Source organism: Phyllosticta citribraziliensis (assembly GCF_038025025.1).
Source record: "Phyllosticta citribraziliensis strain CPC 17464 chromosome Unknown J3D65scaffold_10, whole genome shotgun sequence".
NCBI classification, from domain to species: Eukaryota; Fungi; Ascomycota; class Dothideomycetes; order Botryosphaeriales; family Phyllostictaceae; genus Phyllosticta; species Phyllosticta citribraziliensis.
Genome location: NW_027117347.1, coordinates 641,769 through 664,538, shown reverse-complemented (window position 1 = coordinate 664,538; position 22,770 = coordinate 641,769). Strand labels below are relative to the sequence as shown.

Below are 22,770 nucleotides of genomic sequence, written 5' to 3'. Positions count from 1 at the left end.
GCGATGATGCAGTACGGCGGAAACGCCCGTGCTGCGAGTACACGTGATATGCATTACCACTTTGGGCATTTAGATATTCGAAGTCCACAGCATAGCAGCAAGTCCAATTCTGTGTTTTATTTTGACTACTGGTCTAGTGATGCCCAAATCAATGGCGTCTAAAGCCGCTTGTAAACAGAAAGTGAGGTGGACGAAACGCTTGCCTCGCCAATGGAGTATGCAGCTTTAAGTGTCAAAGCAGCATCATCAGCCTGCTGCTCAGTCTGCGCATGCACAAAGCCGATGGGGTGATCGGAATCAGCTGCTTCGCCAGGGAAAGCCAGCTTCGTAAAGCCAACGGCAGGATCCACAGCGTCGGATGGGCGCTTTCGACCTCCACCCAGAGCAACCACGGCGAGACCAACGGACCTGGTGTCGACCTCATTGACCACGCCGTTTTTGTCTGCGTAGATGGGCTTGACGACCGGAGCCTTGGGCACATAGTCCTCGTATTTCGAGGTAAAGTCCGCAGGACCACCCAGGGCAGTGATCATCTGCTGGAAGCGGTCGAGCGCAGCGCCGCTCTTCCAAGCCTCCAACAGACTTTTGCGTGCTTCCTCCTTGGACGACGCAATGCGGGCCTCGACGAGGGTTTCTTCGGCAATGGCTAGGGTAATCTCCCACAAGCGCTCACTTCTGACCTCGCCCTTGAGCAGCGCCACGGCCTCCTCCACCTCGACGGCGTTGCCAGCGCTCCTCGCCAACGGCTGTCCCATGTCCGTGACCAGAGCCCTCGTCCTAACTCCAGCACCATTTGCCACGAGCACAATGCTTTCTGCCAGGCGCTCCGCCTCTTCCAGCTTCGCCATGAACGCGCCATTCCCAGTCTTGACGTCCATGACCAGTACGTCCAACCCTGCTGCAAGCTTCTTCCCCAGAATACTCGCCGTGATGAGGTCGATCGACTCGACCGTAGCTGTGACATCGCGGATAGCATATAGCTTCTTGTCCGCAGGCGCCAGGTCCGCCGTCTGCCCGATGATGGCGCAGCCCACCTCGCGCACCACGTCTCGAAACTTCTCCGGGTTGGGGAAGACGTTGTAGCCGGGCACGCTCTCAAGCTTGTCCAAAGTCCCGCCCGTGTGTCCGAGACCGCGTCCGCTGATCATGGGAACGTAGCAGCCCGTAGCGGCCAGCAGCGGTGCCAGCGGCAAGCTGATAAAGTCGCCCACGCCGCCCGTGCTATGTTTGTCGACGACCGGGCCTGGTAGCTCCCAGCGCAGCACTTGCCCGCTGTCGCGTACGGCTGCAGTGAAGGCGATGCGTTCTTCGAGCGCCATGCCTCGCATGAACACGGCCATGGCGAAGGCGGCTATCTGTCCCTCGGAGAGTGTGTTGTCGGTGATGCCAGCCACGAAGCGTTGGATATCGGTGGTGCTGAGCGCAAAGCCATCGCGTTTGCGGCGAATCACTTCTTGGGGGAGCCAGGTGTCCATGGTGATGGAAGGACTAAGAGCTTAGGTATAGATTGTGGAGGAAGGAGTTGTAATGTTTGAGGACCAACGGATGAAGCTGTTACAAAGGTACGAGGAAAGAATGTATCCGAGTCAAGTGGTCTGAGAGGCGGTATGTCGTGTCAGCGTGGTACCTGAGGATGCTTCGTGTATGTACCTGGCCTTGGTCTTAGGTTGTGGACCAGTCGGAGGCGTTCTTACGACTGCCGCTTGCCCGTGACACAGATCATGGCTGTAACTGGCCGTGACTGCGATCGGCAACTGCATCCGGGTTATCAATCCTTTGATACCTCATCATCGGAGGCTGCCGGAGGTGACAGCAAGAGACGTTGTGCTGTTAGCCAAGCGCTTAAGCTGTCTTGAACGGGAACCCTGACGGGTCAATGCGGCCGAGCATGATCGGCGTGAGCTCAACACCACGGCACCCCGATTGGATTGAGATTCTCACGTAGATTTAGCAAACAGTCCTTAGTCTGGCTGCAAATCTCGCACATCACTCGAAAGCATCAGAGCAACTTGTGAACTACAGATGCATTTGCGCAAAATGATTCTATCCACCTAACTACCAGTTTCCTTCACGCACCATCCAGACTCCGCAGCAAAGACGAACAAAATGCCTCCCACACGGCTAATGAAAAGAAAATCAACAACTATTATAAGAGAGAGTAAAGAGACAAAGAAAATATAAACAGCAGCAAAGCCACCCACGATGAGAAGACCCGCGACGATAATCTTCCAGGCATGAGCTATTCCCACAGCATCAAGCATTCTGGAGACCTCGACCCGAACAAAATCTAAACGCCACCCCTCTACACCATAAATGAATGACACACCTTCCACCCGCAACGAGCGACCAAAGCTAGAAGCGATAGACGTAGAGTAAAAATGGTCGAAGAGAGAGAATAGCAACTGTTGAGACGCGAATGATGCTCTCAGATGTCTGTACAACGCCCCCTCACAAAATATAGGTTTGCACCTGACAAAGCTCTTTAAAGTTCCATCCAATCCCTACCGTATCCTCCATTTGCCATGCCGAACCAGTTTTGGCCTCTTCCGTTTTGTTTTGTTTTTGTTCCAAATGGACATGTGCAGCTGCACTTCCTACGTTGAAACTGCCACCACCACGTCCCAAAAAGCTCGAGGAAAGAAACACCGTTGAGAAACGCCACGCGAGAAATGACAACGTCTTACCTTGACCCTCGCCGCCGCAATCCCCTGTCTCCTGCCATCATCTCTCTAATCAACCTCATGCTGGCCTCGTTTTGGTCCGGGTTTTCCAATTGGCTCAGCGTGCGCTGCTTTGGCTCGCTGCTCACGGTTTTCGCTGCACTATTAGGTGCTGTATCCACAAACTCCAAGACAGCATTGCTGTTTCTTCGTTGTCTTGCAGGAGTTACAGTGTGTGGCGCCTTGACACTGTTTCCGCTGATGCTAGGGCTCTTTGCTGGTGCAGGGGTCCTGGAAGAGGTACGGCGAGATTTTGGCGGTTGTGACAAGCGCGTAGAATTTGCCGTTTCCGAATACCTTTCTACTGGCCTAGAGGTTCGCAAAGACTGTCGACGTTCAAGAGGCGAGTCGAGTGCAGGGTCGATCAGCATTTCCATGCGCGGCCGCTCAGGAGACATAGAATTGCCGAGTTCTGTCAACGGCGAGGATTGCTGGACACCATTGGGGCCGTGAGGAGAGACTGGCTGAGACGGTTCGCCACCAATCATCGAGGGTTGCTTGGTAGAGACGATCATGCGTGCCATGGGAGCCATGGGAGCAACGGGCACCTCGTGCACACTCTCCGTGCTCGGGAGAGCAACGTCACCCGAGTCGGGCACTTGCACTTCCGTAGCTGTGGCTAGATCAACAGGATGTGCCCCATTGACCTGTATTTGATCGACCTCCTCGTCGATCGTTCCGAATTGAGGGTAATTCTCGAGCATTGGGTCTATAACGCTACTCATGGCATCGACCGGTGGTTGTGGTTCAGGTTGAGCGTCGACAGAATGTGCATCAACCATGAGAACATCGGAAGATTCTTCGGCTGAGAGCTGGGGGTAAGCACTAGGCGCCATCATTTCTTGATGATCCGGAACAAAGTCTTGTTCTGGTGGCGGATATAGTCCTTGCTGGCCGAAATTGAGACCGCTGTCTAGCCTCGATGTCTTGAACCCATCGGCTTCGTCTCCGCCACTGACACGCCGTCTGCCCCGCGGAACTGGTTGTTCCTGAGCCTTGACCGGATCTACGTTGCCGTGTTCATCGTGTATGCAACGTCGCTAGAGAATCGTAAGCATGCGAGCCATACAAAGTGTCTAGATAAACACGTACTTTGCTCCTCCGGCAATCCAAGCAAGCCTTGCTTCTCCGCCTTATTTCTGGAATCTCTGCAGACTGGGGAACGTCCGAAACGACTGCAGCAGGAAGATGGCCATTGACAATCTGCGGGTGAATACCGTTCAACGGGGATACGGCCTCAGGGTTCAGAGGCGACGGCATCATGACAGCGACGATTGGAGCGCTAGGCCGTCGCTCTCCGGAAGCATTCGCCTGTGGCGAAATAGGAGACGACACTTCATCTTTGTGCTTGCACCTGATTCGACGCCTGCGACATGCATCACAAGCGATGCGTTTTGGACCCAGCACGGAGGTCTTGGGCGAACTGGTGTGCTTGACCAGGGACATTGCTTCAGCACTGTCGCCTTCCAATGCCTTCGTCCGCAATCTAGCCGACTGTGCACGTTCCGGGGCGGCTGCGCGGTAGTTCTCGATGAATGCCTTGCGCTCGAGTCTCTTCAGGGCGGCGTTGCTGAGTTTCTTCTCTCCTGGTACTCCAGTATCGGGGAGCTCTGCATCTGGATGTGCCCATGTCGGAATATCCTCATTGCCTCGCTTCCATGCTGTCCACATGGCGAATGTCTTGATGATTTCGAGGGGTTCGCCGTGGCCCTTGGGAATAGACCTGGTCACAGCGTTGCGGACCTCTTGAGTGATGCCTTCAAGGCAACCTTGCGAAATCATGACCGTCCGGAAAATGTATTTGACGAGGTCTGGCAGACCTTCAAGCTCACTTTGGGAATAGTAGCGAGCATTGTAGTTCTCCGGTCCTGGATCCGAGTTGTGACCAAACTTGTCCAGTTCAAGGTAGGTTGGAGTGCTGCGGGAGAATTGTTTTCCTTCGCTGAATTGTTGGGACACGGATGGGGGCAGAGGATCGTCCTGGAGGTAATGGAGGACTGCATACCAAAGGACCTTTTGGAAGGAGGGGTACCGGAACTTTCTCGCGACCTTTGTATTCTTCTCCACTTCGGCTACCCGGATTTGCATGCCATAGTTCAAGCGGGTCAGGAAATTGCCACCTATGACAAGACTGTTGGCAGGTGTCCAGACGGCGTGAATCCAACCAGATGGAATAAGCATCGTGTCGCCTTCAGAAAGATCGACCCGATAGCATTCTTTCGTTTCGTGCGCAAGGAATGTGAAATTTTGCGCCGGCGACAAGCACCACTCCTCGTACTTCTTAAGGTGTTGCTTCTTCGGCGGAATGAAGAAGAAGGTCTTTTTTCCTTTGATGATGTGGTAGAAGACTGAGGAGCCTCCAAAGTCGACGTGGAAGTCGGTATAGCAGTCGGCGACTGACATTAGACAGTAGAACTGTACCTTGGGAAAGTTTCCCTTGGCAGTCTCGTCCTGTGGCCAGACCGCATCTTGCAGATCGAGATCGCGCACGACCTTTGGCCTTCGCACCAGACGTCCGAGTCTGCTGTGGGAGAATTCCAAGCTGATGACGTTGCGGACGGGCTTTTCGCCCTCGTCTTCGTAGTAATCTGCCCACTTGGCCATGTTCCATCTCTTATCTTCTCCTTCTTGAGACTTGACATCGATGACTTCAACTTTCTCTTCGGGGCCATATAGATCTGCAACCTTGCGCACCGTGAGATCTGCCGGGATGACCATGTCGAGAAGATCTTGTCCATCGTCAGGCGCAGTCTCATATTCCACATCATCGTAAAATCCGTCATGTTTCTCATCTTGAGCTGCAGGTGCTGCGTCGGCCATCTCCGTATCTGTGCCAGGTACTTTCGGTCGTGGGTTCCAACACGCGGGTATGACGATAGGCTCCTTAAACCCACCGCTCTTTTCAAAGTGTTCAGCAGTCACAAGTTCAGGACGCATGCGAGGGAAGGTCTCAGGTTGAAAGGTAAACGTTCCGTCTTTGATCGGCTGGATGTAGTGGTGTTCGTGCTCATCTTCAGAGGTTCGGAGGACGCCTTCGTTAAGGCCAGCGTAATCGACCGCCGTATGGGCGCGCTTAGATTTGCGGACAACTGCATTCGTTAGCAATAGGCTGTGATCCAGAAAGTGGCACTTACAGGTGGTGGAGCCAAACTTTGGCTTACATGTTCGACAGTAGAACTTGTCAACGCTGCTTACTTCTTTTGCGTTCCTGAACCCAGCGCAAGCGAAATGATACCAACCCTGACACCCGTTGCACCCGATCCATTGATCATTCTGGCCCGTGGATGGTCCTCGTGAAAAGTTGCATCCAGCGCAGATTGTGACTTCTTCCTCGATAGGGGCCGGGGCCAGTCGCGGAAGCTGTTCTGGCTCCGCAGAAGACGAAGCCTTTATGAGCATGCTGTTATCAGGTGGCACAGAGGCGGCTCTGTCCAGCGGCAGCTTATCCTTTGTGGGGTTCGCAGTATCAGAGCCATGGCCATCAGGAAAGGAGTTGCGTCGCTTAGCCGTACTTGTAGTCGCCTGAACTGGAGCAGGCCGGTGCGGGATCTCTTGATCCTGCTCTGGAGGTGGAACCTCTTTCCTTTCTGTAGAGGCGCTGCCAGGTGGGACCTCATTGAGACTTTGGGGAGATTGCAGCTGATCGACTCCCTGTTCTTTTGGCGGGACTGCCGCGAGTTCGGTGACCTTGTTGGCGACTTTTGCGGTCTTCTTGGTTGCCCCCTTGTTGCGAGGACCACGCGGCTTTCCCTTGGGCCAACCTTGATGTGACTTCCCCTTTTTCCCCTCGGCCCGAGGAGGGTTTTCGATGGTCTTGTTTGTATTGGCAAGATCAGGCACGTCTTCTGGCGGGGTGTGGGTCTGCGTTTTCGGAGGAGGTTGCGAACTGGGAGTTGCTTCGATAGCGTCTGTACCTTTCAGCAAGGGCTCTGGCTGGTAGGTGGCAATGGAATGGCGGTGTCTCGCCTGATGTCCATCAATCAGACCGGAATCTGGGCGAAAGCTTTGCATCGATGGATCGAGTCCGTGTACGGACGCTGGGTGCCAGTTGGCGAGACCGTCACGAGAAGAGTTGTTGTCGAGTGCTGGCATCGACTTTCGAGCGCTGCTACACTGATCCAGACTTCCGCTGCTCCTTAGCTGGAGCAAACTTTGGGCAACGTCTAGCTCCAGATTATTGATCGATGGTGAGGCATACGGGGCGAGGCCTGCGCCAAAGACACTTTCGCCAAAGCCGTTGGGCCAGTTGCCGCTCGGGTTATGGCTAGTTGCAGGTCTCGCTGTGCCTTGAAGGAATAAATGGGAGTTCCCGGCGTCCGAACGAGCGCGCTTGGATGGTCGCTCCTCAAGGTCGTTTCCATGAGCGTATCCATAATTCTGGGCCTGAACATAACGATAGTCTTGAACGTCCGATGCTGTGTGTATGTGTCGCGAGCCGTTGGCGAATGGGCGCGTCGTCGGTCGCGGGGAGGCGTGTGGCTGTATTGCTATGGTAGCGGGCTGCGCAAAAACTGGACTCGATGCCAGCGAGGACGCAACATCTGCGAGCGCATCAATGGGGGAGCCGTGAGAAGAACCGCGATTCTGTCTGGTGTGGGCATGACGCGACTGGTGAGCAGCCCTTTCAATGTTGTTGTGGCCCCTCTGCAATCCCTTGGCTTGACCTCCTCGGCCATTGACGAGTGTGGAAGTGTGTATTGCGGTAGCAGAGGCGGCAGCATTGGGATCGCGGGCGGCGGACAGTGGTCCATCTTTGTGTGCGGTGGGGTACGTTGGTGTCAGAGGTTCGATCAGGTGGTGGATTGGAGAAGGGGTCCGCGGCGGGAGAGGAATGTCGGAAGGAGTTTGTTTGAAGCTACGAAGCTTCATTTTGGCACGGGTAGCCGTCCTGGGGCAGAGTGGTTGGAGTCGGTAGAGGTGAAGGGAACCGCGGAGGTCCGCAAGTGTGAGGACCACCGGCTACGGCGCGCCGACGGGCAGAGTTGAGCGCTGGAGATTTTGAGCACTCATTCCCGGTTGGAACAGATGGCAGCAGCGCTCGGCGGATGGCAGGCCGCGTGCGTTGTCGAGGGCGTGGTCTGCGGTGCGTGGAGGGGAACTCGACGTTGGATGGTGGGTGAGAGAGGTACTCAAGCTAGCGGCTGGCGGAGGAGTAGACCGCACCGCAAAAGCGCGCCCTCAGAACACACAAGACTAACGCATGCGCTGGGCCAGCACAACCAACACAAAGAGCCAGTGGATGACCAGCAGAGCATTCGCATACGGTTGGACTGCGACTTTTCTTGCAAACTACTTTTACCCATGTATCGATGCTCAGTTCGGCGCCTGCTCCAAGCCTCTGCAGGCGCAGCGCAGCGCAGCGCAGCACAGCGCAGCGATGCTTGCGCCACCGAATCCTCGATTGCACGACGACGGTGCGACTACCTATGTAGAAATATGTATACAAGCGCTTCGGCGAGGAGATGCTGGCCGGGCTCTCAACCAACTCATATCCCAGGTTGGCGATTCTTCGCAGCCCAAGTCGCAATAGGTGGACTTGACTTGTATGGGAAGACCACGGGCGCTTCCACATGGTAGCAGGGTCATGGAAGCCTCCAATGCCACAGTATCGTATGCATTCCATAGCCCTACATCGATGTCTTCGTAGACGCCGGCGAAGGGCTTGATTGCTCTGCTGCAAGAGTCACCGTTGCTGCAGTCGTCCACCTCAAGTCCGTCCGTCTGGCCGCCAAGCCTCACACGTGACGACTTGGCGCTGTCCCGGTTCCCACTCCATCGCTCCGCATGCATCCTCCGCCAACATCCTTTACATCCACCACTCTTCGGAGTACCACCTTTTCTCCAGCGCCCATTACCACTCTCACCACTACAACTTTAGCCAAGCTATGAGTCGCGGCGGAAAGCTTGCCCCCGAAGTCAACCGGTGAGCCACTCTGGGGCTTGACTCGCTACTCGCGCGCCTCCAACTCCAAGCACAAGACCATGCTAACCATCATGTCCACCCAGAGCTCTCTTCGTGAAAAACCTGAGGTACTTTTGGCGCCCCCGCGAGGCCCGTCCAAGTCTGTCAATGCTGACCCCGCCACCAGCTACAACGTCTCCCCCGAGGAGCTCTTCGACCTGTTCGGCAAGTTCGGTCCTGTTCGGTATGTCGCAATCTCGCTCGACACATGCGCCCTTACATCTCCATGACGCGGTGCTGACCATTGCGGCATAGTCAAATTCGCCAGGGCATTGCGAACAACACCAAGGGAACTGCATTCGTTGTCTATGAGGACGTAATGGACGCCAAGCAGGCGTGCGATAAGCTAAACGGCTTCAACTTCCAGAACCGCTACCTCGTGGGTACGTCATTTTTCAACTCAAAGCTCGCAAAGCCCATTACTCATCTCATCTCCAGTACTATATCACCAGCCAGAAAAGATGAACCGGAGAGAAGAGAGTCTCGAGGCCCGCCAGCAAAAGTTAGATGCTGCCAAGCGCGAACACGGTATCGAGTAGCATGAGGCGAGATCCACGGGAACAAATTCTTGCGATAGCCAGGCACCCCAGACAATATTTGCGCAGGAACCTGTGGATCTCACGCGTACGAGGACGAAGAGGCCCATGTCTCACACTGTACGATTCAACGGCGACGAACGCGACGTGCAGCGCGGCGCCTCGGCGCTCCTCGCAGCACTCCGTCGCTCTTCTAATAGTTCGGCATCATCATTTTCTTCTGGCGCATCGTCGGGCTCCTCCAGCCGACGACGTTCTGGGGTGCAGCCGCCTTCCGCCAACAACGGCGGCGGACGGAAAACTCGCCTTCAGCAGCAGCAGCAACAGCAGCAGCGGCCCAAGCTTTCGAAGCAAGGCTCGGGTTGGGATTCTGCTCAAAGGCTTTTTACACGATTTACTTGGTCGGCGTTGAAGGGTTCTCAACAGGCTCAGGCGGTTCATGCATAAAAAGGCCATGAACACGGTCCTCGATGAGCTCTGGTTGTGATTGATATCACACTCTGAAGGGAATGGGATATGGAAACTTGTTTTTCGAGACTACGGAATTATTCCCCGGGCTGCTTTCCTCGGAAATGAAAAAGAGCCCCCCCTTTTCTTTTTGGGGGGATGGCCGCGGCTCCTCTCTGTCTCTCACTCACACTTCTCTCTCCTCTTTTCTTTTTGTCTTTCCGTCTTCAGCGAACCACTACTGCTACTCTTTGCAAGTCACACCCAATCATCCAACTACCAAGAATGCAAAGAAGCTTGCTCGCTGCCTGTCTGGCCTTTTGCACCTTTCACGGAGACTGACATTCTAGCTGCTGCATTACTGCTCGCGTGTCTTCGGCGTTGTTGGCCTGTCTTGCGACGTTGTATCCACCTTTCAAGTCTGCAGCGCCTCTATCGGGCTTCACTGATTGTGTCGGCTGGTGGCTTCTAGCCTGTTGCCTTGTCGCCTGCCACATCTTGCAGGCCACCAGCCCAGCCTGTCTGGATAACCGGCCACCTGTGCCGGGTCTCGGGTCTGCTTTCTTACTTGGCGCTTGTACTGTATCTGACGTACTTTGCCACTTGCTTGCTTCCTGATCGGAGAGGCCTCTGGCGTTCGCTATCGAGTCCACCTAAACAACGGCGAAGTACACTCCGACACGAATGTGCATGTCCATCTGGCTCGGCATCTGCTCTCCCGTACCATCGTGATTCCCGACAGAGCAGCCAAAGTCGAGCTTGCTCGCCGCCCAGTGCCTTGGCTTCCTCCACTTACCCACATGACAACTCCTCTAGATCCACAGACACCCCACAAGCAAAGCGGTGGGTGCAGATAGGCCGCTTCCCAGAGATGGCAGAACGACACTAGGGAGCTGGGAAGAAGAGGAGGATGCAAGGAGCCAAGGAAGGGAGGCCGATATCGGGTCCAGTCGTGTCCTGTCGCCGCGCCGTCAACGGACGTAGGTAGACTGACCACCTCCTCGCGCTGAGGCAAACAAGCGACTAAGCAAGCAACGAAGCAAGCAAAAAAATGATGGGTAGAGGGCACGATGTGGCGTACTGCCAGATGAGATTGTGATTTGGTTCTTCATAACCACTCGTCTAGCTACATGTACGTGCCTATCTACGTTTGTAGGGTTTGAATCTTTTTGCGCCGCCAGTGCTGTCCAGCCACTCATTCCTTCATCCATCCAGTCAGCCAGCCATATCCACGTGGAGAGCCAGTGGTTCCGCCTGACGGGATTTGTTGAGCGGCGCATGATTGTTGGTCCCGGGCAAGGAGGCGAGAGGTTAGAGGAAAAGGAGGCGGCGCCGGTGTAAGCAAGTAAAGAAGCAAGCAAGAATGCGAGAAGGAGAGAAAGAAAGAGAGAGAGAGAGAGAGAGAGAGAGAGAGACTTATGACTCATCCAACAACTCCACTCCGCTCAGCGCCCGTCTGTCGACCAATCCACCCGTCCGTTCACGCAACTCACTTCGCCCACATACGCCGTGGAAAAGTTGGCTTGCCGCCCGTCTCATCACCACGTCGTCGGCACCTTGGGATACTCATCCAAGTTCAGCTTCAAGTCGTCAAAGACGGTATCGTCGCCATGCAAGTGCTGAACACGCAGCTCGTCCTCATGCTCGAGCTTCTCCAGCTCCTCAGCAGGCGTCTCCTTATCGCCATTCTTCTGGTCCTTGCGCGTCGGATCGAGCGCCTTGCCGACATGGTCGTCCGCCGCGTTGCCCTCGCCAATCAGCAGAATCTGCGCGTTGGCGTAGTCCAAGAACTTGGGCTGCACGGGGACCCAGGCCAGGCCGCGGAACTCGTCGAGGAGCTCTTGCGGGAAGTCGGGGGTCTGCGGCAGGCTGGCGTTGGCGGGGCCCTTGCGCGTCGGGTTCTTGACGCTGACGGCGAAGCTGCCCTTGTTGCGGATGCCCATCTCGTGCTGCACTTCGCCGAGCTCTTGCGGGATGGTAAGCATGTAGGCGAGGTGGCCGCTGCGGCCGCTGGTCTCGGTGATGGCGTAGACGCCTTCGCCCAGCGGAGTCATGGGCGATTGGTGCTGCGTGCCGCGAGTCTTGGTCTCGTGAGAAGAGCCGGCGAAGAACTCGTCTTTGAGTTGCTTCATGCTGGCGTTGGCCTTTTCGACAAAGGCCATGAATCTGTCGTTGGGGCTCTTTGGCAGCACTTTCTTGGGCAGGGCGAAGAGCCGATTGTTGTCGGTGTCTTCGATGGCGCCGTCAGTCAGCTTCGCTCCCTTGGGAAGAGGGCGAAGAACGAAATAAGAACGCTGGAGATCATCAGGGCTCTCGGCGTCATCGACACCAACTCGGCTGCGAGTGAAGAAGTAGATGATGCCCTTTTCGAGGATGTTGGAAGGCTGCTTCTTCTCGCGGTCGGATGACTCCACAACGGCGTTATCTGAAGCAGTGTCAGCGGCGCAATCCGAGGTGAGCATTGGCGGATTTTTTACCTTCTTTGCTCTCACTCTGCTCGCCATTCTCACCGTCGAGCTTTGCATCCGGCTGTTCCTCAGCGTCGACGCCATTTCCATCTGCAGTGTCGGCTTCTTCGGCTGGCTTCTTCACCTCGACGTCGTCGTCGAGAGTCTTTTGCTTCTTCTCAGGAGCCGCATCCTCAGAAGGCGCACCCTTGGTCTGGGAAGTAGGGTCAGCCTTGCGCTTCGTGCCCTGAGGCGACGTCTCGTCTTGCGGCTTGTGCGTGCCGTTGCCGTTCTGGCTCGACACAGGCTCGGTCGCTTTTCCGTCTGCCATGGTGATTCTTGCTCTGCTGTCGTAGTGAAGTGATTGCGAGATGTCTTGTATGCGAGTTGGGCAGAATGACTCGAACGTAGGAGCCTGTGGAAAGAAATCGAATGATAGATACAGACGAAGCTGAGAGTGTGTTGTTTGGAGGAGGAAGAGTGGGCTTTGTGACGGGGAGAGGTTGAAGGAGAGTTGGGACGCGTCTCTTTAAGCTTCATCGCGCTGACGTCATGCACGCGTTCCAGTGCAACTCGACTCCATGGTTAGGTCCACAGTGAACACTGCGACCACCTCCATCGGGAAAGTACAGATCGAGGCATGATGCACGTTGCCGCAGTCACGCAGACAAAAAGATCCAATGCTGGGCCATTGAGAAGTGAACCACAACCCATTGACTAAATCAGAGTGAGGCAGTGCGCGTCCAGGAACAGGAAACAGACGGCCACCAGAGGATGTGTTGGATTTTAGCGTCAATCGCCGCTCACAGCGACTGAGAAGCCTCTGCTCTATTTTGCATAAACTCTTCTATGGCACTGCCCACTCCTTCCGGGCTCGGCTTCTTGGAGCAAACGTCCGGCTCGTAATCAAAGTTCTTGACCAGATAGTCTCTCGTCGTGGGGCCAATGGTCGAGATCCAGGTCCGTGTCGGCGCGTCTCTTAAGCTCCTGGTCAACTTGCCTGTCGCCCGATCCACGAGCCCCAAGCTCTCCAACATGGCTCTACATCCGGTCGGGGAGAAGACGACGACCCACTGCTGCCGGATCCCAGCCTCCTCATGCCGCTTCACCAGCGCCGTGAAGTCTGCTCGGAACGACTGCATCTCGCCCGTCTCGTACACAACCACCTCGTCGACACGCGACCGCTGGTGCTCGGGGAGCTCGGCAGACTGCAGCGTTTTGGGAATGATGTCTCTACGCTGCTCACCCACCAAGAACAGGATCGGAAGCCTCTTGCCTTCCGCCGTGGCCGCGCTCGACAGTCCATTGTAATGTTCGAGGATCAACTGCGCCAGCACCTCGCCATTGCCGCTTTCCTCGCCGACAATGGGACAGCGGAGATTGAGCGCGCGCAGACCACGGGCAGTGGCTGGTCCGACGACGTACAGCGGCAATGTCGCGGGGAGCAGGTCTTCCAGGTCCAGCTCTGCCGCCTCGGACCGCAGCTCTGCGACGACTTGCGAAAAGGCCTCGACTGCCCGTTGCGATGTGAATATTATGGCGCCGTACTTGGCACGCGAGGCGTCGTTGCTGAAACCTCCGCTGACTATGTCACGCCGCAGGTCTTGCAGCGCTTCTGAGCGAAAGCGATGCTCCAGGACGGGCACGAAGATGGGGTCGAAGCGGGCATTGCGTGCGGCGGAGAAGAAGTCTTGGTAACCGTCGGCAGGAGTTGATTTGGTCTTGAGGAGGAGAACAGGGACTTGTTCGGCGGCAGCGCTTGGCGGTACGGGAGTCGTGGAGGTCGCGCTCATGATGGTGGGAGAAAGGAGAAAAAGCGAAGTCTTGTACGGCGGTGGGGTTGCGGACAACCGCGGGATGACGCGTTGGAAAGCGTTTGGAGCTTGAACACGACCCAAAAAATAATTGCCGGTTGTCCACGTCTTGCAGCGCGATGCACCGGCTATGACTTCGATCGCTTCGGCAGGGCCCGCTCCGTCTACCACGGCGCGCACGGCCCGCCTCGAAGCATGTAGAGCACGGCAGAGCAAAACGTCTGACAAATAATGAGCAGTGCCGTGGGGAATCCAAACTAGGATCCATGCCATTGACCTTCGCCGACGTCCCCATCCTCTCGAGGTTCCTGTGCGCCGTCGAAAAGAACACCGGAGAGCCCGCGCAACCAGAGGCCGCCACCACCACCACCGCCGCCATGGACAACACCGCCGGCCGGAGAGACGATGATCAGCCAGCCTCGACCACCACTGCCGCGGGAGACGGCCCCAAGAAGCTGCCCAAGGGCGTCGTGCTGGGCCCGGACGGCAAGCCGTAAGCCGAACAACCTTTGTACCCACCTACGCTCAGCCTCTCTAACGCTGAACCATGCCGCCAGCTGCCGCTCCTGCACGTCCTTCGCCTCGTGGGCCGCCATGACCAAAGCGCAGACCAAAGGCACGACGACATCGTCTTCTCCGACCGCCGCCGCAACCACGGTCTCTCAGCCCCAACCGCCGCCCGACTGCCCTCCCGACGTCGAAGCCCTCGGCCGCAGCACCTGGACCCTGCTGCACAGCATCACGGCGACGTACCCGGTGACGCCCTCGCCGGCACAACAGGACAATGCGCGGGGCTTTCTGCGCAGCTTCGCCAGTCTGTATCCCTGCTGGGTGTGCGCCGACGACTTCCAGGGCTGGATGAAGGTGCACGCGCCGCGCGTGAGCAGTCGCGACGAGTTTGGCCGCTGGATGTGCGAGGCGCACAACGCCGTCAATGTCAAGCTCGGCAAGGACGTCTTTGAATGTTCCAAGTGGGAAGAACGCTGGCGGACGGGCTGGCGTGATGGTAGATGTGACGAGTAAGGTGGATGGAGGCTCGTCGTGGCCCAGAGACGCAAGGACTTGACGCGCAGTGTATGATATGGAGTATGCATCACCACTCAAGACATTGGGAACCGGCGTCATTGCAAAAGAATGGATACGTTTGAGCCAGTGGACCGCATAGAACAAAGGTTGGCTCCTGTTTTGCATTGTCAAGGGTATACACAGCCGAGCAAAGGCAAGTGCCGTAACCTGCGGCACGGACGAAACCAGCGGGCAAGTGACGATGGAGCAATTCAGATGCTCCAGTTTTGGCAAAAGGCCCTTAAGGTGAGTCAATTTTCTCGCAAGATTCCATGCCGCTCGTGTCCATTCCCCAGTTTATCCGAAAGTTTTCATCTGTCTGCTTCTCTGCTGCTGCTGTGGCTGTGGTACCCCAGTTGATTCCTGTCATTGGGCGTCGTCTGCGGGGCCTGATACACCCCACCATTCATCTAGCCATCACGTCCAGTCCCATCCATGTAGAGCAACGGGCTATCTTTCTGGACAAGGTGATTCAAGGGCCATTCACCTTTTGGCCTTCCCAACACTTCTTCTCATGCATGATTTGCCTACAACCGTGCTCGTAAAGTGGAAGCAATCATCGCATAATTTCTTGGTAGATGAGCACTGGTAGCTGGCGTCAGCATCTTCTCCGCGACAATGTACTCGGTTCGACTTACTCTTCAGCTGCTCCTTGGTCAGGCTGTCCTTGTTCTTGTCAAAGTCAAAGAACTCCTCTGGAATCGGGTCCGCCGTCGGTTCGTCATCCGGGTCGTGGTACGGCTCGAGGTAGGGGTGCTTCAGGGCCTCTTCGACCGTGATGCGCTTGGCGGGGTTGAATGCAAGGAGGCGCTCCAGAAGATCCAGAGCCTGGTCTGACGTCTTGGGGAACATGACCTTCCAAGGAATCTTCTTCTTGAAGGGGAGAGAGCGAATGTACTCGCGCGCACGGCGGGACTTGATGCCGTAGTAGTCCTCCATGGTGGGAGTGCCGAGGACGTCAAGGATGAGGGTGAGTTGGTGGTGGTAGTCCTTGCCCGGAAACAGAGGCTTGCCGCTGAGCATTTCAGCCAGAATGCAGCCAACGCTCCAGACGTCAATCGCTTTCGTGTACTCCTTGAAGGTGAGCATGATCTCGGGCGCACGGTACCATCTGGTAGCAACGTATTCGGTCATGAAACCCGAGTTGTCCTCGGTCGACGCAGCGGAGCGGGCAAGACCGAAGTCGCAGACCTTGAGATCGCAGTTGGCATTGAGGAGAAGATTCGAGGGCTTGAGGTCGCGGTGGAGGACGTTGGCCGAGTGCATAGCCTTGAGGGCGCGGAGAGTCTGGTAGATGAAGTACTGGCAGTGGTCATCGGAAAGCTCCTGAGTTCTAATGACGCGATGCATGTCTGTCTCCATGAGTTCCTACCAACTTGTCAGTCTAATTCCAAGCAAGTCGGGTGACCGCAACAAACCTGAATGAGGTAGACCTCGTTGAAGCTCTCGTAATTTCTTGGCTTTTGAATGTCAAGGATGGAAATGATGTTCTCGTGGTTGAAGTACCGCAGCAGCTTCATTTCTCTCAGGGTGCGCAGGCAGAACATGGAGTGGTCGAACGGAGTAATCTTCTTGATGGCCACCTTTTGGCCGGAGGGCTTGTGGATTGCGGAGCTGTGAAATGTTAGGAGCTGAATCCTGTGTGTATCTGCGGGACGAGACTCACCAGACAACGCCGTAGGCACCCTCGCCGACGACATCCTGGATGTCGTACTGTTCAGAAACGTTGAACGAAATCTTCCTCGATCCTCCTTGAGGAGGAGCGCGCGACATGATGGATGTGGGGATATGGAGTTTTCGCTTGAGAGCTGCCTTGAAAGAGAGAGCGGTTCTAGTCAGCGGTTGGGCCAAGGAGCTGAAAAAGACGGATTCGGAAACAAGAAAAAAAGGGTGGAGTGGTCAAAGAAACTAGCAGCAGAGCAGCAGTTGATAAAGAGGAGCATGGCCCGAGCGTAGACACCAATGGGTGTAGCTACATAGCTATGGTCTCTATTGTGAACCCAAAGGTTGAGTCTGTCTTCACATCACCTTGGGCCATGCGGCACAGCGAATGAAACATGGGACAGGTGCAGATATTGGCAATAGAGCGCTGGGCCCCCCAGGTCTTGCGGCGCATGAACCACGGGCATGGAGATTGAATGTGGAGTCGTCAGCCAGTGAACGAAGCCAATGTGACCTACCCAAGATTGCGGTGCGACCCTCGTCCGTGGGTGACACGGGAGAGCGAGAATCTATGGCCCGAGCCGCCGTATGCTCTATGTCTTGGTTGCGCCGGCGGATACTGCTCGTGGGATTCGCGCGTTGGAGGCCCAAGACGTGTCTCTCGAGAGCAGAGCGGGGAGCGTAGTGCGGGGAGACGGGAGGGTGAGGAAGGTGGGAGAGAGAGTCGTTGCGGCGGTTACGGGCGGGCGGCGCAGGAGTGGTGTGGTCGAGCGGATGGAGGACTGGCGGGGTTGGCGGGAGTGAGAGATGGGAGCTTTTGCAGCAGCTGGTCAGCGCTCGTTCTCGTTGTTGTCTTGGAGGACGGGACTCACCCGGGCGGCGCTACGACAGCACCAGGGGTAGACGCTGGCGGGGGTTCCAGGAGGTCGCTTAGAGACTAGACAGCGGAGGAGTCGGCGGCGGGCCAGCGCGGCGGGCGAGCGAGTCGGCGAGGAGCGGCGAGGAGGAGGAGAGGCGGTGGTGGAGTTGATGGACGGGCGGGAGGGCGAGGGAGAGGAGGGTGGTAACGGAGGCTATTGCATGCCTCTCGTGAGTTATATGGTGGGGTTTGGGCAGGCCAATCCGCCGCATCGATGTGCCGCCGCCGCGCTGCCCTGAGCACCCGCCATTGGCCGCACGCGCCGTCTCACGCCTTTAACCACTCCGGATGCACCTCACCACCACACCACTCCACAACCACGCCAACACCTCCCAGACGCCAACACCAATGACGGGCCCAATGAGCCCATCCGCTGCCAACTGCATGCATGCCCATCTCCTTGTCCTGCAGTTGCGTCCTTCACCGCGCAGCTCTACGGCCAGCCCTGCCTCTGCCGGCGGGCTCTCACCATCCCCACCCTCTCGTCCTTGACCCGCTTCTCACAGGTCGATCATAGGTGTAGGGCAGGCAATGAAACCTGCCATCCACCTTGCGCTTGTTTGACGTGCGTTACAGCGCGACGCAGCGGGCTACAAGAGGCCCCGTTCCTCGCCGTAGCTAACAACGTCGTCGGCGTCGTAGGTCAAACATTTGCCGCACGTTCCCCAAAATCCCACCGCCGCCGCCCACTTCCAGAAGCCTTCGCCGCCAACCGTCTCCTGGAGACACGAGAGGAAACAAAAGCACCCGCCCGGCACCTGAGGCATCACTTATCCACCTCATCTCCTCGAAACCCCTCGCTCCCGTTCCAAGAGGCTATGCCGTACTTGTCCTCTCTCTGCACGTCCGTCTCTACCACTGCTAGCCCATTTCCACTTTTGGATTCTTGCCATCCCTCGTTCGTCCCTCTGCATTGTCTTCTGCCCAAAAGATTTGCCCTGGGTTTACTACTCGCAACCAAAATTGTGACCTGGACGGGGCCCTTGACCTGGATGCTCCTAGCTGCCCGCAGACCCTGCGTCGATCAACGCTGGCAGCGTGCCTGGGAATTGCGATCTGGGAGCCTCTTCGACATGCACCTTTTTTTTTTTCCTTTTCCTCTAAAAAATTTTTTTTTCTCTTCAAGCCCCGAAGACAGTGCCGTGCCGAGGAAGACGCCATGTCTAGTTCTCTTCCAGTGTGTCGACCGGCCTTCCGCCGCGTTCCCAAATCCATCCCACCGCCTGGGCCTGTCAATCATCGAGACGTCCAGACAGGCCAAACAAGTCAACTTGTCCGTTCGAATCATGTTTAACCACACAGAATTGGGCAAGGCGGCAGTCCCATCATGTCCAACATGCACGCCAGTCGTGAGATGCAACTGGAACAGGGGCTGATCCTTCGTTCAGCTTCACGGGAAGACGAGGTCGCCTTTACAGGCCGTGACATTCTGACATGTTCGCCGTGCTTGACCGAGGCTTCGCGCTGCTGCCCTGTCCTGTCCGTGTTGCATCAAACAGCTGATAAACTGGTTGCCTACACCATGACATCTTTCCGCCCGTCAATCCACTTTTGCCGCAGGCATCCATCTTTGAGGAAGCATGAGCAGAGAGGAATCAATCACATTGTACCGAACCCTCGTACCTTGGACCCCAGAAGCTCATCCACGCCGATCCCCATCGGTCTTCATCATTCATCAACCCAACCACTTGCAACTCCTTCGACTCAACCAACGCCTCGAACCAACGCCATCCCCCACGCGCCAGGCACACTTCTCCCCGTTTCCCTATCCTCTCCCCCCTCAAATCCTCCATTCCAACACCTCACCCGAATCACCCCCAGAATCCCCGGACCCAAGCTAGTCAGGCCGCCGCCACGGACCCCTTGGGCGGGTACTGCTTGCCGTCGACCTCGACCTTGGGATCGCAGCCGCACCACTCATCTTCTGGCACGTTGGTCATGACGCTCGGGATGTGGTTGCCGCCTGTTCGTTACAAAAACGGGTGAGGTTAGTGGATTTTGGTACGATGAGAAGGGTGTGGGGGGCTTGATGGGGGCAGGGGTTGGGCGATGCAGTGGAAGGATAGATGCGCTGTGTAGAAGGCTGGCAGGCGGATGGTGGGATGGTGGGATGCAGCATTTGAAGTCGAGAAGTTGAAGAGAGAGTGGTCATCCAGTTGAAGGGGGGGAGGTCGCGAGACTGGTGCAAAGGTAGAAGTTGGGGTTACGTACAGCCCCACCAAGTCGTCTTGTCTGCGATCGCTCTGTCAGCTCTTTGTTCTGTTGAGTATCCGTAGATCATATGCGCTGTAGACCAAGTCGCGACTCTCCAGCTCGAGGCACTCCTGCTAAAGCGACGGGGTCGGAAGGGCAGGAGGGAGAGACGTACGGCACGTATCGCAAGTCGCCTTTTTGCACATTTCGTTGGTGTTGTCGTGACTTGACAGGTAATAGGCAAGTATGTAGACTGAGAGGCGTGCGTATCTCCGAAACAAGCGCTTTCCTGGAAAGCTTGGGAGCTGTTGGCGAAGAATTCGTTGCAATCGTAAACGTGCCGATCAAGTCGAAGAACGGGACTTTGTCGACTCAGTATGGGGAGCAACTCAGCTCTTGTAGACCTACAGCGAGCGGTAGTCCACTTGGCGCGAGTTTGGGGTCCAGACGTGATTGGCTGCCCGTGGTCGCCGATTGCGCGGGCGGGCGAGAGGTCGCCGTCCACGGCTTCGTCTCGTTTTATATTCCGCGCGTTGCCCCCTTTCACATTTGAATGGACATCTTTTGGAGGCGAAAATGTGAGGCTAGATTTATGTGCAAGCTACAAGTGGATATGCAGAGGCAGTATTGTTACAGAACAGGTGGGTTTTCGGTCCAATCTCGACCCTGGTTCTCCTGCTCTCCCCAAGATGAATGCCTTCTATGAGCAGCATATCTAACACAGTGCCGTCTTGATGAAGCCTTCTCTTCTCTAAAACCACTTAAAACTTTTGCGATTCCCGATTCAAGCCAATTCATTGCGCCTTTGAATAAAATTTGGACAACACCCATCTTTCCCATCTTCCCTTTCTACCCTGCGACGTCGGGGTATCTACGCTCTAGACAGACGACTCAGTCGTCAAAGGTAATCTTTGTGGCCTCCTTCATGTCCGCCGGGTCCTTGTAGAAGGCACCGTATGCGTCGTGGGCCTTCTTCTTAACCGTCGTGCCAAACTTCATCAGATCTTCAGGAACGGGCTGATTGGCGCCCTTGAGGACGTTGACGAGGCTGTAGGTTCGTTAGCAAGTTTTGCAAAAATGGTACTCGGGATCGGCACTTACGCTCCAGCCAGCGCCTTGTCGTGCTCCGTGAAAAGCGTGATCGCCTTTCCATCCGCGCCGGCACGACCGGTTCGACCGATGCGGTGCACGTAGTCCTCGGCCGTCAGCGGGAAAGTGTTGTTGATGACGACCTTGACGTCAGGAATGTCGAGACCGCGGGCAGCGACATCAGTCGCCACGAGTAGAGACACCTCGCCCTTCTTAAACTTGTCCAGACTAGCAGTGCGCTGCGCCTGTCCAAGGTCGCCGTGGATGCCTGCGACCCTGAAGCCCTTGTTGCGGATGAGGTTCTCGATGCGCGTGGCTTCCTTCTTGTACAGCGCGAAGACCAGGATACGGTCGTTTTTCTTTGAACCAGCTTGGTGCTCTTTGAGCAACTCAATCAGCCTGTGCTCCTTGCCCCACGGCTCGATGACCTCGACTGTTTGCGAGATGCGCGTGTTGGCGCGCAGCTCTCCAGATGCGTTCTCTCCAATCATGATCTTAACGGGAGACTTCATAAAGGTCGCAGCGAGCTCCTGGACGGACTTGGGCCATGTTGCAGTAAACATCAGAGTCTGACGCTCGTTCAGAGGACGAGTGCTGCTGATGATTTTCTTGATCGCGTCTTCGAAACCCTTGTCGAGCATGCGGTCAGCCTCATCAAGGACCACAAAGTCGGCCTTGCTGATGTCCGCGGCGCCTTCGTCGATGAAGTCGTTCAGACGGCCGGGAGTGGCCACAAGGATGGTGGCCTTCTTGAGCGCAGCGCGCTGGTCATCCTTGGGAACACCGCCGTAGACGCAGACGGTCTTGAGCCCAGCTGGACCCGCCAGCTTGTCAATCTGCTCATGAATCTGGCACGCAAGTTCGCGCGTGGGCGACACAATGACCGCCTTGACACCCTTTTGGTCCTTCTTCGGCAGCGAAGTAATGTGGCGTACGCAAGGGACACCGAAGCCCAGGGTCTTGCCAGAACCAGTCTCTGCGACTCCAATCATGTCCCTGCCCGTGAACAGGGCCGGCCATGCCGCGGCTTGTATGGGTGTGGGAGCAGAGAAGCTAGCAAAGGGAGCGCGCAAAGATTCATCTGTGACGGGAAGATGGGCGAACGAAACGATCGGGCGGAATTTCGAGGCGGTCTTCAAGGGATCGGTAATGGTGATGAAGTGCTTCGACAAGAAGGCGTCAATCTCAGACTGGGGCAGCGCTGAGAGTGCGGCGGCTTGAACGTATCCAGATGTGGCGTCGCCATTCGAAGCCGGAGAAGCATCGCCATTGGCTTCGACAGGAGCATCCTCCATGACCGTGTCTTCAGCACCGTTCTCTTCAGCCTTCTTGCCAGACTTCTTCGCGGCCTTTCGAGCCGCCTTCTCAGCCTTCTTGGCCTTCTTCTCAGCTTCGGCATCATTTTCAGTATGTTCCTTGGCTGCCTTTGCGGCTCGCTTTGCCTCCTTCTTGGCCTGCTTTGCAGCAGCTTCTGCGTCTTGTGTCTCGAGGTCAACCTCGCCGGCCTCTATTCTGCGCTCCTTCTCCGATCTCTTTTGTTCCCTCGACTCCTTTCCTCTCTTGTACTTTTCTTCTTTGGGCTCCTTGGAGGTTTCGGACTTGTCAGCCTTCTTGGAGTCCTTCTTTTCGCTTTTGCTCGACTTCTTCGACTTCTTCTGGGATGCTGCGCCTTTCACTTCCTGCGACACGACGTCAGTGGCCGCGTCGCCGGTCTCGGTGCGAGTCTTTTTGGGCTCCGGGTGCCCATCGGCAACGGCGCTTTCATTGCGGGTTCTTTTTCCCATTTTCAAAGCGTTAGACAGGATAGCGTGTGGTTGTGTCGCAGAACTGCGCGTAGGAAAAAAGTAGACGAGGCCCTGGCTGGTCGGCGTCTAGGGCGCCGACATGGGGCCCGTGCATTTTCATCGGTGCGGAAA

General features: G+C 56.3%; 8 protein-coding genes across 8 annotated transcripts; 3 read left to right on the top strand and 5 right to left on the bottom strand.

Annotated features, from left to right (window-relative positions):
* Positions 1–24: 24 nt before the first annotated feature.
* J3D65DRAFT_633934 (thymidine phosphorylase) lies at positions 25–1,828 on the bottom strand. Its single transcript, XM_066801173.1, has 2 exons — positions 1,651–1,828; positions 25–1,595 (listed from the first exon to the last, which is right to left on the bottom strand). Exon 2 carries the CDS (start codon positions 1,473–1,475, stop codon positions 159–161), a length of 1,317 nt encoding a protein of 438 aa, XP_066652366.1. The 5' UTR covers positions 1,476–1,595; positions 1,651–1,828; the 3' UTR covers positions 25–158.
* A 642-nt stretch (positions 1,829–2,470) lies between these two features.
* Positions 2,471–7,721, bottom strand: J3D65DRAFT_62518 (uncharacterized protein). Its single transcript, XM_066800314.1, has 3 exons — positions 5,855–7,721; positions 3,813–5,809; positions 2,471–3,760 (listed from the first exon to the last, which is right to left on the bottom strand). Exons 1-3 carry the CDS (start codon positions 7,587–7,589, stop codon positions 2,681–2,683), a joined length of 4,812 nt encoding a protein of 1,603 aa, XP_066652365.1. The 5' UTR covers positions 7,590–7,721; the 3' UTR covers positions 2,471–2,680.
* An 884-nt stretch (positions 7,722–8,605) lies between these two features.
* Positions 8,606–9,221, top strand: J3D65DRAFT_647353 (pre-mRNA branch site protein p14; the record flags this gene model as incomplete). Its single annotated transcript, XM_066802335.1, has 5 exons — positions 8,606–8,643; positions 8,727–8,750; positions 8,810–8,866; positions 8,938–9,065; positions 9,121–9,221. 5 exons carry the CDS (start codon positions 8,606–8,608, stop codon positions 9,219–9,221), a joined length of 348 nt encoding a protein of 115 aa, XP_066652364.1.
* A 1,518-nt stretch (positions 9,222–10,739) lies between these two features.
* J3D65DRAFT_652841 (tetrapyrrole biosynthesis, uroporphyrinogen III synthase) lies at positions 10,740–14,016 on the bottom strand. Its single transcript, XM_066802459.1, has 3 exons — positions 12,969–14,016; positions 12,143–12,436; positions 10,740–12,090 (listed from the first exon to the last, which is right to left on the bottom strand). Exons 1-3 carry the CDS (start codon positions 13,903–13,905, stop codon positions 11,204–11,206), a joined length of 2,118 nt encoding a protein of 705 aa, XP_066652363.1. The 5' UTR covers positions 13,906–14,016; the 3' UTR covers positions 10,740–11,203.
* Positions 14,017–14,103: 87 nt separating this feature from the next.
* On the top strand, positions 14,104–15,390 carry J3D65DRAFT_633921 (FAD-linked sulfhydryl oxidase ALR). The gene is made up of 2 exons (XM_066801172.1): positions 14,104–14,419; positions 14,484–15,390. The coding sequence occupies exons 1-2, from the start codon at positions 14,193–14,195 to the stop codon at positions 14,947–14,949; spliced, it is 693 nt and encodes a 230-aa protein (XP_066652362.1). The 5' UTR covers positions 14,104–14,192; the 3' UTR covers positions 14,950–15,390.
* Positions 15,333–16,919, bottom strand: J3D65DRAFT_62429 (protein kinase). Its single transcript, XM_066800230.1, has 4 exons — positions 16,658–16,919; positions 16,410–16,605; positions 15,630–16,359; positions 15,333–15,576 (listed from the first exon to the last, which is right to left on the bottom strand). The coding sequence occupies exons 1-4, from the start codon at positions 16,762–16,764 to the stop codon at positions 15,548–15,550; spliced, it is 1,062 nt and encodes a 353-aa protein (XP_066652361.1). The 5' UTR covers positions 16,765–16,919; the 3' UTR covers positions 15,333–15,547.
* A 1,749-nt stretch (positions 16,920–18,668) lies between these two features.
* On the top strand, positions 18,669–19,684 carry J3D65DRAFT_62382 (uncharacterized protein). The gene has a single exon (XM_066800187.1). It carries the CDS (start codon positions 18,900–18,902, stop codon positions 19,512–19,514), a length of 615 nt encoding a protein of 204 aa, XP_066652360.1. The 5' UTR covers positions 18,669–18,899; the 3' UTR covers positions 19,515–19,684.
* A 647-nt stretch (positions 19,685–20,331) lies between these two features.
* Positions 20,332–22,673, bottom strand: J3D65DRAFT_575942 (ATP-dependent RNA helicase dbp3). The gene is made up of 2 exons (XM_066797663.1): positions 20,867–22,673; positions 20,332–20,813 (listed from the first exon to the last, which is right to left on the bottom strand). The coding sequence occupies exons 1-2, from the start codon at positions 22,636–22,638 to the stop codon at positions 20,657–20,659; spliced, it is 1,929 nt and encodes a 642-aa protein (XP_066652359.1). The 5' UTR covers positions 22,639–22,673; the 3' UTR covers positions 20,332–20,656.
* Between the last annotated feature and the right edge of the window lie 97 nt (positions 22,674–22,770).